This window comes from Paralichthys olivaceus, chromosome 4, assembly GCF_024713975.1.
Source record: "Paralichthys olivaceus isolate ysfri-2021 chromosome 4, ASM2471397v2, whole genome shotgun sequence".
Taxonomy (NCBI): Eukaryota; Metazoa; Chordata; class Actinopteri; order Pleuronectiformes; family Paralichthyidae; genus Paralichthys; species Paralichthys olivaceus.
In genome coordinates, this window is record NC_091096.1 from 26,335,670 (window position 1) to 26,352,972 (window position 17,303).

The window sequence follows — 17,303 nt, forward strand, 5'->3', positions numbered from 1 at the left end:
AAAGGAAACCTCATTCTCTGTGTCATCTGTCCACACACACACACACACACACACACACACACACACACACACACAACCCCCCACCCCCAAAGGCCCATTAAAGGCTGCATTGTTTCTCAGGGGTCAGCCTGGGTTTCATTGCAAACTTTAACGTAAACCAGCAAGTCGAGCATTTGAAGCCCCATTCACTGGCAAAGACAAACAGCGCTGTTGTTTCCTTCCCACTGCTCCTATTCCCTAGCCCATGTTCACTGTGAGCGAGCCGACTGGGTGAGATTCAGATCAATTTCAATTTTATTTGTATAGCGCTGAGTCATAATAAAAATTATCGCAAGGCTCTTTACATAGAAGGTCAAGACCTTAAAATCGTATTAATATAGAGAAACCCAACATATCCCACAATGAGCAGCACTTTGGTGACTGTGGAGAAACCTCTAGAACCAGACTCAATGTGGGCGGCCATCTGCCTCGACCGGTTGGGGTGAGCAGAGAAAAATGGGGAGGAGAGGAGAGATGGGTGGAAAAAAGGGGAGAGAAGAGAGATTGATAGTGCGGAGGGGGAGAGAGATGTGCTTCATATAAGGAATGATTATTTCATCTCACACACTTTTCTGTGCTGTACTGAGTTAAGGTGCCTGTTTAAATATTGCCCAGGTTTCACCATCTCTTTCACCCCCTCTGAGCAGCATCACGCTGAGAACAGGGATGTATCGTGGCCAAATCTCCCTATTGTCCACACCCTATGCACACAAAGGCTGATGTATAGTGTAAAGCAGCCTTTTGAGTGGCTGACAGAGCAACAAGGCCTGCTGCTGAAGGGGTTTTCTCTTCAGGTTTTGTCTCGGGCTTTCCATCACAATCGTGCCCAGCTGAGACAGGGAGCGGGGGATGGAGGAATGTGCTGTACTTTTCCGCTGCTGGCACCCACCCTCTGATTCTTTCTCCTTCCCCCTTTTCAACTCCTCATCTCTTCTCTGAAACTTATCTCTCCTACCTGGGGGTGAAGAAGGGAAGCATTTTCTCTTACCATGACTGGTATGTACAAAGTGTTTGAAGACCCTCTGGGACTAAGATCCAGCATTCCTAGCAGCCCACACTGTGATGCTAATCTTTTAAGTAACATGCATGCAGTTGTAGATTGGGCTCAACCATGAGACAAAGGCAACCTGTTGATGTTGTGCTCTTGATAATATACACCCAGGCTTAGAGGCTGAAACATTAGCATCAACTAATACCACACCAAGGATAGGATACATTTTAATGTTATGCTAATAACAGTGATGGTACTTTGTTAATTAATGTGGAAAAAAACCTTGACAGTAGGAGACTGCCTTACCGTCTCTGCTTTGTTTGCATCTGTAAAGATCATTTAAATGTTTTATTTATTCAGAGTAAATTTTAAATAAGAGTTAATGTACACAGAGGGAGAAAAGCTGTCTTAAATTGTTTTATTTTAATTAGTGTTCCTTGTTTAGGGATCTATCCTCACACTTACAGGTTGCATTAAGAGTATATTTAGTTTTTATTCATACGAGTGATACCTCCATTTTCAGTAAAGTTACCCTACATTGATTATTACACTAACTAAATTTTAAGTTTTCTATAAAAAAAAATTTCGTGTTTCACATCCTTTGACATCAACTATTTTCACTTTTTTTGGTTTGGTATGTTTTAGTTTAATGGCAGTAAAAATGTCATCATGTACAATTGGACATGTTTCTGTCTGTGGATTGGTGTGTTTGACCGGTAAACTAGGGTTTAAACATGCTTAGTACATGCTGTTCCCTTTAATAACATTTTTACTTTAATTAAGTTTCCATGTTATTCTTATTTATTTTGTGCTATTGCTTTAGTGTAACATGTGTTTTACACCAACATAAGAAAGAGTTAAAGCTGTGTGGAAATGAGGCTTGTTAGACTGTTTAAGACAGTGTCCTGTTTCTATCATTTGCGTTTTCAGAACATTAAAACCTCTGCTTAAAAAGACAGCAGGAACTGGTTTTGGCCCTGAGCTCCTCTTTAATGTCAGGCTTAAACAGCCAGCATGTGCTGATATGAACCATGTGCTGAGTTTTCCAGCCCATGCTTTTTGATGCAGAGTACATATAAAAGTGCTGTTAATGAATGTCGAGTCTCCTCTGTATTAGCAGGCACAGGGGACTTCCCACAGATCACAGAGTCAGCAGCATGAACTCCCACTGATCATTTCCCAAGCACGAAAGACTGCAAAATGTACAGATTGTCAATTGTTAATATTTAGCATAAAAATTAACACTAAGACAAAATGTATGACTGTTAAACAGCAGATTATTTAAATCCTGTGTGTGTGTTTGTGTTGGTCCTCGGGGGAAGGGTGCAAGGGCAGTTGTAATAACACACCCATGTAAGACAAAGATCGGCAACATGATGGACTCGATGGTTTGGTTTGACGATACAGGATAGATGGATATGTTTCAGTCAAATTAGAAAAAAGGAGAACGCATGGAATGAGCAGCTTCTGTTATTGGCTATTTATAGATGAGCATTACAGAGTCACAGGAGTCCCTGACCTCCCCCACTGTTACTATTGATCTTCACACAGCTTCTGCCCCTGCTTACACATCCACATAAACAACCTCATGCTCATTTTCTGTTGATCCCTGGTGCTTTGTCTTCTTCGTCTCCCTAGTTTAGCTCAGCTGAGGACACCCTTTCTAAATCACAGAAAAAATACAATATCAAAACAATGTGTCCTCCTGCAGATTCAATGTAATGGCTTGAGTTATATCAACAGAAGTGAGGAGTTAAACCTCCCCTAGCTGGAGCACAACCAACATGGCTGCTGGCAGGGGGATTAACATGAGGGGGAAGGGACCGAATACAGTATCATGGTTCCTCCCCATGCTACACTAAAGTCCTCGAAGAAAAAACAAGGGCCGGTGAGCAAGTTAAATCATTTGATTCAAACACATTGAGTTAAGCACTTATCAAAGAGCATGCAGCAGTGATGAACAGTCCATGACACTTTGGTGATTCACTTTGCTTTGCCATGTGGAATATATCTTAAGAGTGAGAAAGGATCACATTCCAAATTCCTGCAATACATGGGGAAGGAGGGAGGGGGTGAATTGGAGGCTTAGTGGGTGGGAGGGTGCTCCCAGAGGGATGTAGTGTGAAAACTGCCAAAAGAAGGTTATTTTACTCCAGCACTTAAGATAATTCATCTAGCCAAATGAAGCAACAAAAGAACGACAAGCTAAAAGCAATTTGGGGAGAGCATTGTCAGCTGAGGTCAAGGAAAGATCACCTACATCTGAAAAAGGGCTTAGTATGAGAAGTACACTATCATTCAAAACAGGCTCTAAGTGAAAAATCCAGAATGAAAGGAGAAGAAAATGTAACAATATGTTAAACTCAATTTTGGGCAGCTAGTTACTGGCAAGCAGTGTGATTCTCCATCATATCAACACCGCTGCCTGCAACCTAACCCACAGCCACATACCAAAGATTAATGCATCTACATGCACACTGTGCAATTCACTACCGCATCGAGATAAGTGATAACACGAACAACAACAAAGCACTTGAGGGCATCAATCACAGGGAACACTGTGAAAAGCTGAAACATTCTTTCAAGCCAGACATTCAAGTCTGGCTTGAAAATAATTAACCAGTCTCAGTGTAAAGGACTAATCCCATCAAATGTTGCACATAAGAGCAATGTAGCAACAGTTTACTCAAGGTGTAGCTGGGATGTAAATAACATCACATATCTGGAACAAATTGTGTTCTTTTGTCAAAATATTGAAAAATGGGATACAAAAATATAATTATTGATTTATTATTATTATTTACTAATACAAATTTCTGGGCAGTTTAATTAAGTGTTTCTCAAATACTCTGCCGGGTCTGCTTTGATATGTCGCAATTTGATTAGCAACATAAAATCTACAAAAGAGACAGCAATCAAACGGTCAGTATATATATATATATATATATATGTACATACACTGAATATTGTGTCACCAGAAACTGTTTAAATACTGCTTTATCACAAACATTTCTCCTCTCCCAATCATACATATTTAAGTTCAACAGAAAGCAGTAGCCTCCTGCTTATCTTCCTTACCTTCCCATGTATCCATTTCATGCTTCTCCCAATCTGCCTTGGCCCCATTCAAGCATGGACTCAGCTAAAGAAAGGCCACCGGGCCTGGTTGCCTCATCACTCTTCTCTTTTTCTGCCTCTCTCTGTTCTCTCTCCCTGCAGCCTATTTCCTCGACAGCCTGCCCCTCTCTGACTACAGGCACAGCCCAGCAACACCACTGGTCACTTTACTGCCTGGTCACGTGACCGCAGAGTTCAAGCCCCGGGGTCACAGCTTGGCTTGAGGTCCAATGACAGCTAGGGGTTATCTGAGTGGAACTGATAGTCCTATTTTCGCTGCCGTTCAACAATACAACAAACCACCACCCCCTCCCTGGCTCTCACCAAAATTAGTGTCCCCTCCCCTCAGTCATGCCTGTGGCACTTCTGAAGAGGACTAAAGTGGATGTCCAAGCATAAACACAGGTTCAAGCTGACAAAACACACAGACATTAACTAATTGAAGCACTTAGTAAAGCATAGTAAAAGGTTTATGCTTAAGTTTCACAGCTTGCTTGGTTACAAACTGAGCAGAGTGGAAAGTCAAAGAGGCTGAAAGCCAACAAGATGGAGACCAAGAGGTGGATCCACTTTCTGTTCCTGAACATTTCTCCAAATGAAAACAATGCTGCATCTTAATTAGAAGTTGGAATATTCAGGAATTTAGAGCTGTAGCTAAATGACTATCATTCATTCTCTCCAATATAAAACACTGTGGCAGAGAGCTCATGTAACATCAAGGATATATGCCAACATTTGTGTCAGTTGCCAATAGTAAGGTCAGCGTTACATTTGAATTTTGTACTGAGTTTCTCTCTAATCTTTTAACCACCATGATGTTTCAATGACAGGTCGGGTAATGCTGTGACAGGAGTGTGAACAGTGTAGTGCAATCAATTATTTAAATTGCCAACAGAACATTCACTTGGAGGCCTAGTGGTCATCCCATTCAACCAAGTTACCCTACTTGTATTCCTGTAAAAACAAGAAGTCTAAACATGTACAAATACCCCCATTGTAGTAATATACTTTGGTATTGTCAAACAGAATAAGACTTGAAATTCTTTTCAGCGCTTTTAGAAAAAAATTTTTATAAATACGATAGGTGACTGAAAACTCAAGCTCTATGTAAACGTGTTAACAGTAATTCTGAGTGAAAATGAATTTCTGCTTCACATAGAAACTACACAGATTATTTTGACCAATTTTGTAACTGTGGCAAAAGGTATGAAAGTTAAAATTGTCCATGTGCAAAATGTCCATGTTGATACTGTAGTTGACTCATTATTTGATTAGATACTTCCTGGTTTAAATCAAGAGTTTGTATTTTCTACAAATTTCTCATGCAGCTGCTTGTGTTTATACATCCAATGTAAGAATATTGGCCTCTTCCAGTGAATCGTTTTTATATTCCTCTGGGTAAGGTAACAAGGCAAAGTTTTGCTCTGAAACTCAGGTAACACGTTCGTGGGGGAGCCCTGATACAAACAGACCTCATAGCTTGCACCTTTGACTACCATCCCATTCAAATTCACCAGGCAGTCAAGCTAAATTTCTAATTTTCTGGCAAATGCGCTTGTAAGTATGATTAAGGCCTTCTCTTGGTACCATGGTAACCAGCCTTAAACCATTGAGAGCTACAGAGGTATCTTACCATCCAGTGGGTTCTCTTCCTTCATCTCCTCCAGTGGTCTGGCTAGGGGACCATATTGAGAAGCATCCAGCGTTTCACCCTGTGCCACACCCTAAACTCTGCTGGCTAACCTGATACTCTGTGTCCACCGGCCTCCTCTCTACCAGCCCAAACTTTACACTACAGTGGACAAGCCTGTCCTGATCATCCAGCCAGTTCCCCAGCCCACCCTCTCTACAGCCCCACCCTACCAATACCTCCTGTTCACTCTCACAGCAGCAGCACCCCGCCCCCGCGCCCAACCCCCCTTGTGAATGCAAATGACCTGGCCACACTAAGTCACATATAAGAAGCTTTTCACATTCAAACGCAGCACAGACAGATAGCTGGTATGATTGCATACACGCAGAGAGAGAACGGAAGCATGCCACAGAGCCTGGGAGACGGGTTGGTGAGCAGGCAGAAACAAGTGGAACCTGTTGGTATGACCATAGATGGGCTTACCAAGAGTCTGATACTATATGTCACTGTGTCAAAGGCAGGGCCTACAACGAATTGGCCAAGGTGTTTTTTTCTGGACATGACTTTTAAGCAGATCTGAACATTAATATTCTTTACAGTCCACTTTAAATTAAGAGCTAGAGAATTTTGGAATCATGAACTGACCTTTAGCTAATATACATGCAGATGTAATCTTTACAAAATGATTTTTTTTAATAGTTTAACCAGCCTTTTATGTACCATTACCAGTGGCATATGTCAACCTTGACCTTAGACCTTTCCTCCCATGGAGCGAAGATGAACCGCATAATCAGCCATGTTGCCTTTAACCTTGAAGGCTGCTGGAGCCCAGACAGGGTAGAGGCTCTGCTGGTTATCTGCCATCATGTGGCAAGGGGTGCTACCTGAGAGTGCATCCAGCAGACCCACACAATGCTACACTGATACTTCACATCTTATGATGATTATGAAAAACCCATATCAGCTCCACCAGGGAGGTTATGGTTTTGCCCCTGAGTGTTTGTTTGGAGAAACTACAGAGTGGTTTTCACGGGGGCATGAAATAACTTATTAAATGTTGATATGGATCTGGGCAAGAGGGTAGATCATTTTTTTTCCCTCCACTTTCTTAAAGCTGTAAAATAGGGTTTTTTTTTTAAAATATATTTTTACAGATTTCTGTGAATGTTGATGAAAAGAAAACAGGCTATGTAGTGCAGATCCAAATAAAAATAAAAAACCAGGAGATTTCAATGTGGTTTCATAAGGGGAGTGTTAGGCCTTGGCAGGGCTATGTGCTCTATTGAATGCCATTCTAGTTTTACATATAAATGGACATTTAAACTAAAGAAGGTGGACCTCGGCACTCTTTGGTAGCAACTTAAATGTCAATACCACAGAGTATCAAATATAGTCTCCTATGCATCCCTCAGTCGTTTCCTATTTTCCTTTCTATTTGTTTGGAATAAAGACATAATATGCCCCAACATAAATCATTTCTGTATTTAAAATATTTTAATCTGAATAAAGTCATTGTGGGGTTGCGTATGTTTTGGATTTTTTTTAACACATGACAACTTTGGCTTAAGTTGCACAGTATATACACCCTTCTCTACAATATGTTGGTTAAATGTTGGCTAAATAATAACAGACCGCAGAATACAAAATATGCGTTTGATTTCTTTGAGAGAGCCAGTTTATTTTTAATTGTGAATCATCCCATTAACCATAGATCTTTGTCGCTAACTCTTTAAGGCTACATCCATACTGCAACGTTTTTCAAACTACACAAGAGTTTTGGCTACACAGATCGCTCGCATAATCACCTCCTACACATGTAAGCAGTAGTATCGTTGTAAATTGCAGAATTTAACTGCACAACAGCTGTTCGCAAAGACAACAGGTTCAGCTTGTAACTGATTATCCTTCCCCCAAAAGGGTGTCATGCCTGATGACTCAGCAATCAAGGCCGAAAAGACCCAATCAGCAAACAGTTGTGATTGTCTACGTCATCATTTCTAAACACCTCTATGTCTGCGTGTCTGGACTAAAACGCTGCCCTGGAGTTTTCAAACTAAAACAGGGCTACTAGTATTTCAAAACTTTTCTGTTTTAGTGGCTCTGAAACTCTGAAGTAGTGTGAATGCGGCCTAATAACCTAATGTTAGTTGTATACAACGGGTTATTGTTGTTTTAAACAAAATGTTTTGTGTTCAGGTTTTGTGCATGTTTTTGAAGGATGCTGGCTGGATTATTTATGAAAGACTTGATATTGACTTCAGCCTCAAAAGTCCAGTACTGGACAGGATCTGATAAAGGATTCCTTTGTAACTAACAAGAGACAGCAATGTTTCCTGTAAATAACAGACAACTCTCTGCCTGGACAAACACAAATGGGGTTCAAACGTCAAACTTCAAAGATGATTTGTAACTTTCCCCTGACAAACTCCTGATGTGTCGTCTCTCAGACAAGAGACGTGTTTTAAGGTGAAAATGTGTTTTATAACAGCAGCAGCCTCTCATTCCTGATGTTGGCTCTTGTGGACTTACCGGCTCCTGAAACTCCTGCAAAGCCCATTTAAACAAAACTAAATTTTTAGCTGAGATACGAAGTAGATTCAATGTCAGCTCCAATGTGCTGTTTGGTGCCTTGTTTTCTTCATTTGCCTAAACATTGAGTAACAAAGGGCATTTCTTTTGTTTGAGCTCCCCTCCCCCCTCTACACACAACCACAAATCTCTCTACTGTTCACACAAAGAACTTCAACAGGCTACAGGTCACACTGCTTGTGTTCTCCTCTAAACATAAATACATCCTGATTCCAAAGAAGTACACAGTATTCATCTTTTCCTGGATCATAAGCTTTCCAAAACACCTTCAGCATTCCTCAGCAGACGAATATACAGAATATACTTTATTTAACAGACATGATACATTGGAATCTCCCAATGTTTTGTAAATACTGACCTTTTATTAAAATACTCTGAATTATAGGAATGAAAGGCGTTCAGCTCTAATAACATGGTTATGCTTCTCCTTTCCATTCAGTTCTTTGGTGTGTCAGCCTGTAGGCAAAATCTAAAATAAACACCCACCTGGCCTCCAAGAATTTCACCTAATAGAAAAGCTGCTCTCAAAGACAAATTCTCTAGATGAACAAATTGTTCTTCACAATTAGTTTTTCTCTGTCAAAGCAAATGAAAAATTGGGTATTTACAATAAGAGGACAAACAAATAATTTCATTCATTCATACTAGACCACTTCAGTCTACTCGGGTCTGCTACTTGTTGCATCCTCCACAGGACACAACAATTACCTTACCAGCAGCAAGACTCCAGCCACAGTTACCTTAGCTGTCTCAAGTACTGAAAAAATTAGTGATAGAAATTTTGTATTTATTATATTATATTTTTAACTAGGAACTCAGGAGAGTATACATCCAATAAATATATTAGATTTTTTATTTTAAATCAAGATCCAGACATTATTTCCTGAGAAATTAATGGTTAAGTTAAAAAACTTAAAAGCCTTTTCTCGCAAAGTTAAATATAAAAATTCCTGCATGGCCCTTTAACTGTTACCAGAGTGGGGTATTCCCTGGCCCATGCCCCTTCCCTCCACCAAGGTTGTTGAAATAATCTATAATCAAATGAAAATGAAAAATTCAAGAAAACTTTTGTATTAGATCACCTGCTACCTGGACATGTTTTGTATTGATAACTCATACGTGTTTATAATTACAAAGCTTCCGCACATCTACACATGAATTGAATGATTCAGTGGTTTACCATCTGAGGGTGGGGGCCCCAAAGGGGTCCCAAGATAAACCTGAAGGGTCACAAAATTATTAAAGAGATTAAACCAAGATAATGTTGTCTTATTCCTGCTTTTATCTTTACTTTGCCTTTACTGAGAGGGCAAACGTAAAATTGATTTGTTTTAGGGGGCCACAAGCCAAGAATATTGAGAACCACTGGCGTAATTGGCTTGATTTCTTTCTGATCCCAATTCATTGCGAGTTCACAGCATGTTATCAGTTGTAGTGTCAGTGAATATATCTGACTCCACGACAGTCTCATGTTCGGTTGGTGTCTGACTTGTGCTGTCAGGGCTTCTTAGGAAGAGTCCCCTCTGAGGCTGCCGCTCTGTTTGTTCGAGGTGATTGTGGCTGCACGGGAGCTGACCTCAGGGTTTTGGTTTATGTCCAATCCTGAAGATTAGATTTACAATGATCCATGTTACATTCCCCAGATGCATTTGCTTTTTGGAGCCCTGATGACCAGCAGATCAATGCAATTGTTCTCTCCCTGAACTTCCAAAGGGCAAATAAAACTGGGGTGACCTGGCCACCATCTTGGATTTAATGACCACTAAAAACAGCTACTCGCAAGCCAGTCGTACTAGTTCTTCATCATGCTTTTAATTGATCCCAATTATTGATATATTCTGGTATTCCAGTCTATCTTGGGAATAGTTTGTTCTCTCACACGCTATCAACAATGACACATTATTATTATACAATCCAAGCAGTAGATTTCAAATTGATACGACATTATATTGTAACTCCCAGTGGATTCCTGTTTGCCGAATGGAAAGGGTTTTGCCTGACAGGGGTGGATTAACCTGATACAGTACTCCAGGGCAATACTTTGCTGGTGGGCCCCTGCTGCCCCCATTACACCACCTGCTTTGTTCTGTGCATTATGTATATGTTCTTTCACCCCCGTGTTCCAGAGAAAGAAAGAGTTCAACATTTTGCAAATATGATAATTCACTTCCATGCCGAGCGAAAGATGAGTAGATAAAAAATGGTGCCTTATAATTTAAGTAAACTGGTGCAGTGCCTGATCTAAAGCTGCCTGTCGAGCTGTTCTATTGACCTGTTTAAATGCTCAGAATGAATCCTTGTTATTCCTGAGTCCTCCTCAAGCAGTTCTGCAATACACTGTCACTTTTTTTTTTATTGTCTACAGTGCAGAGTGAAGGTGGGAAATATAGTCAGTGTATGGTGTGGATTTAAGTTTGAATGATTTACTTAACTGCTGTTTATTCAATGTCAGCTTTTTCAGAGGTCTGTTACGTAACAAACACAATATTCAGACCCAAGTTGAGAATGGTGTTGCCATGACGGAGATCAGTACCTGTGCTGTGTGTCTGTCTCTGATATGTTGAAACAAAAATAATTCAATCATCACATGTTGTGAATGGGTCTGTGCAGAGAACCACCCGCTATGTTGTGCATGTTAGAAAGTCAAAATACGCGTAAACTCTGTAGCCAGTTCTCCTGATTTCCCCCATAGAGCCTGCAGACTGAAGGCACTCTGCCCCCACTCAAACACACTGAAGGCCAAAGAGCACTGGTCGACTGTTTATTCACATTTGTATTAATATTAAACATACAGCATGTCCACACCGCACCAAACTCGGCACTGCACTTTCCATGACCACTAAGAATACACATGTCAAGTGTGAAGTCGATCAGATGAACGGTTTGCGTGATATGTTAGGTTGATATAAAAATCTTCTCTAATTAAATATGAAGCATTCACAATTAAGGTGGGTGCTGCATTTGTTGAGCAGCATGGTTTAAGTGCTATCAGGATGTTTCCCCATGCTTGCAATCATCGACAGACACTAACTCCTTTACTTTCCTATGGTGCAGTACCTTTGACACAGTGCACATGGCAGACTATAAGATTCATTACAGATTAGTGGTCCAGAAATCAACCAGCTGGAACTTTGGTCTTCCAACTGTCATGACTCACTTATCTCTCTAGGAGGGCTAGGACCAACATTGGGGGAGAAGCAGGGTTAAACCAAAACAAAGACAAACAAACATTCATACTCACATTCAAACTTAAGGGTAATGTAGATTCTCTAATCACCTGCATGTCTTTGGACTGTAGGAGGAAGTCCAAACATCCAGAGAAAACCAATATGTGCTAGCTCAACATGGAAAGGCCCTGGACGACTGGCATGTTGCAGAACCAAGACAAACATGTAAAGTCAAATGTGTGCTCTAAAAAGACATAAATCACTGACATTGTTTCACGATGCCAAAGAAATACTCCCCTACCACATCCACCTCTACTCTCACATCACACCACTTTAGTGCCTCTCTTCTATCACCATGGAACAGGTTCCTTTCCGGTTCACTTGGAACTGTTTGGAGCATTGCACCCGAATTTGCATTATTACACAACAGCATCAAGGACCCAAGAATCCTGAACAGAACCTGAGGAAGAATCAGAGTTCATCAGAGGTATCTGTAGTGTTAATTGTATTCCAGTAACTCTGGCTTAAAGTGTTACCTTTTTTAATGTGCACTTTCCCTTAACCTGCCTCATCCACTGTTAATGACACATCTCCCACAATTCCTTTCACCCACAACACACATCTTGTCACTCTATTGCACTTTAAGGAGAATTTAAAAAAATGTTATTGTGTGGATATAACCTGTGGCTCACCTACAGAGAGTTTCTGCATAACCGCTGTACTAAATAGCTGCTAAAAAGGTCTTGGTATGCGAAGGACAAAACCCTGACACATTTCATGATGTCAAAATCTATTGCAGCAGCAGAAAATATCCAATGATTTTAGCCAGTTATTGAGGCATAGATTGTATGTTTCCCTATCTCTGCCTACACATCACTCATTCAGTTGTCTTTTATATTCCTGCCTTGACCAAATTACCTCCTCTCTCTGCTTCATCTGCAAAATCCCATCATTATCATCATTTTTTTCTATTTCGATTCTATTTTGCGTATTTTTGAGTACCATATGGTGTCTCTGAATGAATCATACAGTGAATTTATCTTTTTGGCAACAAATGAAATTCAGATCAAATGTACTCTCAGCCAAAATTTAAGACATTGATCTCTATATTTTATTATTTACAGAAATAAAGTAATTGTGGAAGTGACCCGACTCAAATCGGATTCTGAGGCGTTGACAAAGGTGGGTCAACATAAGGTGAGGGCCAAGGTGAAACCATACATCTGACACAAGAAGAGGGATGGCCCCTGCCGGTTTGTTTTTAAAAAACATTTTAACCACAGTGTATCAGAACTACAACTGCTACATACTGTTTGACCAAATGGCTTCCTTATGAACAAAATGCATACCAGCTCTGAAAACTGCTGAAACTGTGATTCAATCAATGATTCTGTCTCTTACAATCCTCTGAGAATAAAACTAAATATACTACACAACCTAAATATTCCACAACAAAATGTAACTTTACCTTTGTATTCATTACAATTATACCAATGCACATTTATTATTTGTTCCATTATAACAAATAAATAAGATAGAAATAGGAAAATGTAAAACAGATGAAAAACATAAGAAAATGTAAGTACATCTAAAATCAGAGGAAGATTATCCAGCAACGGAGCCCAGAGGAAAAATTCAGATGAATCCTTATCGAGGTCTTCCCTCCTTTTCTCCCACACTCACAACCACAGTACATTCTGAATGTAACAATTACTTTGTGTTCATTTAAATGTGCAAAACATTGCAAACAGGAATATGCATCAATACCTACATGCTTAAAAGTTGATTTGAATTCTTCTGTGAGATGGGGCCTCGATCTTATGTAATAAAACAGTCACTGACACACAGGGAACCTGGAGGGAGCCTGATCTTGACTGATGAAATCTGTGTGCAACTAAAAAAACAATTTGCAACTAACTCTGAGAATTAGTTTTACCTCAGTATTTAGTATAAATTAATGTCACCTCAGCTTTAGGGTGGTTACAAAGTGCCAAACCTAGAGAAGAAAATAACAGCTTTAACTGTTTTTATTACTATATATTCACTGATTCACGTGGTGATAACAAACCTCCACACCAGAGGGCAGTATCACACAAACACAGAGCCCCCGTGAGCTCTGTCAGCAGACAAAGAGCCTGATAAGTCGTCAGCATGAGCTGACTTGTTCTCTCACAAACACAGACAAACTGATCAAAGTGGAGCTGTGTGTGACCTGAAAGGCAGCAGAGCAGCCATTATAATCTATAGATGTGGGCCAGCAGCTTTAATAATGGAGGGTGCTGAGGGGGCTCTAACTGCTAATCGTCTTATCTGCTGCCAAACAACCAACACCACCTTTGATGTTGTTGGGTTTCTATTAGCAAGAGCGGTTTGTCTTCCAGCGGTGGCCGACTATTCTGGATCAAACAGGTCTGGCTCAAGCTCTAGAAACTGTGGGTATTGCTAATAAACATTACACATGCACGTTGAGCACATTCATGTGTGTTTTGTAGGTGAGAAAAGACTCAGTGTTGTAAATCCAGTTCCTTGCCAAGTATTTGAAAATATAGCATTTATTGAAATAGGAGGTTGAGACTCTTAACACAGATCAAATACATGCAGGCAAAAGCATGCCCACCACTGCAACTATAGGTCTTAGAGTTCGCAGTGGAGACGCCACCCAAAACCTGACACAAAGTATCCACACGCAGCAGCTGACAGAGGTTTTTCTGTGCTGCCACGAGGGATGTCCCCTCTGTCTCATTCCAATTGAAGGGTAGCAGTTATTGATAAGTGTTAGTTGTACTGCTTGAGAAAATATATTGTTTTACAGTTATTATTGCGAAAGCTGAAATAACTACTGCTGGTATTTTAGGACAGACAAAGTTTAACATTTAACCACCACATTTAACCACTTCTCATATATATATATATATATATATATATATATATACAGAGATTTCATCGGTCATGACTCTCATACTTGTATGACATTCATTTTCAAAAAATTCAAATATTTTATTATCTCAAATGTGAACATTAGTTAGCTGAGACTTAATCATCAGGCTCCCTCCAGGTTCACTGTGTCAGTCACTGTTTTATTACATGAGATTGAGGCCCCATCTTACAGAAGAATTCAAATCAACTTTTCAAATCAAAATTTGAAATCAAAACAAAGTAATTATGGATTCATATACATAACAAATACACACTTACTCTGGGTGTGAGAGAAATGGAGCGATGACCTCGATTCAATTCCGTAGCTGGACAATCTTTCACTGATTTTAGAGGTACTTAAATTATCTTAAATGTTTTTCATCCATTTAAATGCTCCTATTTTTATATTATGCATTTGTTATATATATATATATATATATATATATATATATATACATATTACACACATATAGATACACATTTCCTGAGTTAAATACAAATTCTGTATATAATTTATAAATGTGCACATTTCCATTGTGTGTGTAATAAAGTCAGCAAGCAATGGAGCTACAATTGGACATAAACCTTGTATCTCAGTGCTTTTAAAGAAGAGAGAACAAGACGTAGCATCTCCGTGTCTCTCTGCCGTGTCGGTAATGACAGGTTAGGCTGGCACAAGGGCGTCTGCTACGCCTCCTTCAAAAGAGCTGCTGCTGAGGCCCGAGTGGGACTGGAGCCTGTCAAATTACAGTGGGATCCCACCTCACTTCCCACTCCCTCTGTCTGTCTGCCGCCTGTCTCTGCACTGCCACTCCTCCTTTTCCTATCTTTTGTCTCTCTGTCAGCACGTCATCAGTGCAACTCATGTTACGATTCTGAGACACACAATGCGGAAATGTTCAACAGTGGCCATGGTCCCTTAAATAAAAAAAGGATTGGATCAAAGTGTGTGTGAGAGAGAGAGAGAGAGAGAGAGAGAGAGAGAGAGAGAGAGAGATGCTTTGCGAGCATTTTCGGAATTCCCTCAAAGGCACATTTTCTGTCCGGCAGTCCATGTGAACACACCGGAGACATTGGATGTGCTGCACACTGAGAAGTGTTAGGTCGAATATCAAAGACTATAAGATTGCGAATCCTAACCTCAGACTCCGCGGTCCAACATCATCTGCATGTTTTCATTAACTTGGAAATATTTCGACTATTAATGTCGCAAAATAAAAAGCGGTGGCTCTCAGAGGCCATTTTCTACAGCACGTAACAATAGAGGTCCCTACAGCATCGCCTCTTCAGCCCTTCCCCTCCCATATTCCTCATCCCTGCTTTGTCCATATCTAGCTCATCCCATATTTCGCTCTTATCCAACACCACGCCATCTACTTCCACCCCCATCCCTCTCCATCCTACTCTATCTCTTAACACCCCCCCCACCTTCTCTCTCTCCTCCTCTTCTGTCCAGCCCTCCTCTTCTTGCTCCAGAACTGTCAGATGGCATTAGCTCCTTTCACGCTCATGGCCTGTAGGAATAACAGCCGTGAACCTCGCCGAACAGCACCATTCTCCTGCTCCAGTTAGCTCTCCACTCAGCACAGGCTGTTGCACAAATACCAATGTTATTCACGTTGTGCCCCTTTACTTACACAACATGCCCCATTAAAGGGCAAACCTAGGCAGACGCAAATCTCAGCAGAGAAGGTCATGGTTTGGAGAGAAGATGCGTATGTGTTGTATAACACGGTCACACTCACTCATAATTATTAGCTCGTCCCCCTGACTCAAGGATCGACCCACAACTTTGCTAAGATCTGGCTCATGTGGATCAAAAACGGATCCACTTCTTATCTGCTTATGTTAAATATATCAGGTTCAGCTTATTTCCCATGAAGTTTCAGCTGCAGGGCAAGTTGTTGTATTATAGCCCACTGTGACCAATAAGCTGTAAAATGTGCAGAAGCTTTTATTGTGCTAAGAAACAGGGTAAAATGATTCTGATACGGCACGCTGACATGTAACAGATGCTTTGTACAAGCTGACACTGCATGCCCGGTAGTTAATGTAGTCCTCTCCAAAAAAGACTTCTTACAGTGTCTTGTATTTTCACCATCTACCTGCAAACAGCTGTCAGATTTAGTGGTGTGCAAGGTTACTCATTGGGCAGGACGCCACCAAGTAGAAGAGCCGAACTGAGCCAGGCCAGGCCATATCCCCTAGGGTGAAAAACTGAACATGTGAAACTAATCGAACTTGGTTGGAGGTGAGATTTCCATTTGTAGCTGTTGTCGCTGTGTCTGCATTGATTATCTGTGAATACTGTCTAATAGTTTTGGGGCTTTGAAATCGGGAACAGAAAGATTAGGTTAGCGTAACATAGTTACTTTTGACTGCAGACCCTTATAAGCTAGTTCAAATGAATGTTAGAGAGCTGTGAACTGATTTGAGAGGATTGCATGTATGTACTCTGTAATAATTGATTAGGATTCTGTCATCCAGATGTCTGAAGGAATGTTTGCATGTGTGAGGCTAGAGGAGCACTGCAAATACATTCTTGAGGGGGTGAGCTGAAACATTATCAGTCTGACAAGTAAGCGCAGATAGATTAATAAAAATATGAGGACAGTGTAATTTCTCATTACTGTGTAGTCGACAAGCCCAGCATGGAAGGAAGGCTTAGAGGCTAATAATCAAAGCAGATTAGCCTGAGCTCTGATAGATACTCCGCAAGCCTGCTAATCAACTGAGTGATAACCATGAAGTATCCAATCGCAGTCAGAAATGAGCAGCATGTTTCGACTTATGATTTTGATGCAATGATCTGAGCCTCAACAACCCCTCAAAGTCCCTCTCTACACCTTCC

General features: G+C 40.5%; 1 protein-coding gene across 4 annotated transcripts in view; it reads right to left on the reverse strand.

The window, feature by feature from the left end:
* Nucleotides 1-17,303, reverse strand: part of nr6a1a (nuclear receptor subfamily 6, group A, member 1a) — an 83,796-nt gene that overhangs the window by 21,765 nt on the left and 44,728 nt on the right. The window contains exon 1 of one of the 4 annotated variants that reach the window (XM_020102349.2): nt 5,781-5,994. The exons of 2 other annotated variants lie outside the window; for them this stretch is intronic. In XM_020102349.2, coding sequence (XP_019957908.1) covers nt 5,781-5,805 — 25 coding nt within the window. In that variant the 5' untranslated portion in view covers nt 5,806-5,994. Of the gene's footprint in view, nt 1-4,108; nt 4,424-5,780; nt 5,995-17,303 lie in introns of those variants that run through there. One more of the 4 variants, XM_020102350.2, reaches the window with a different exon arrangement.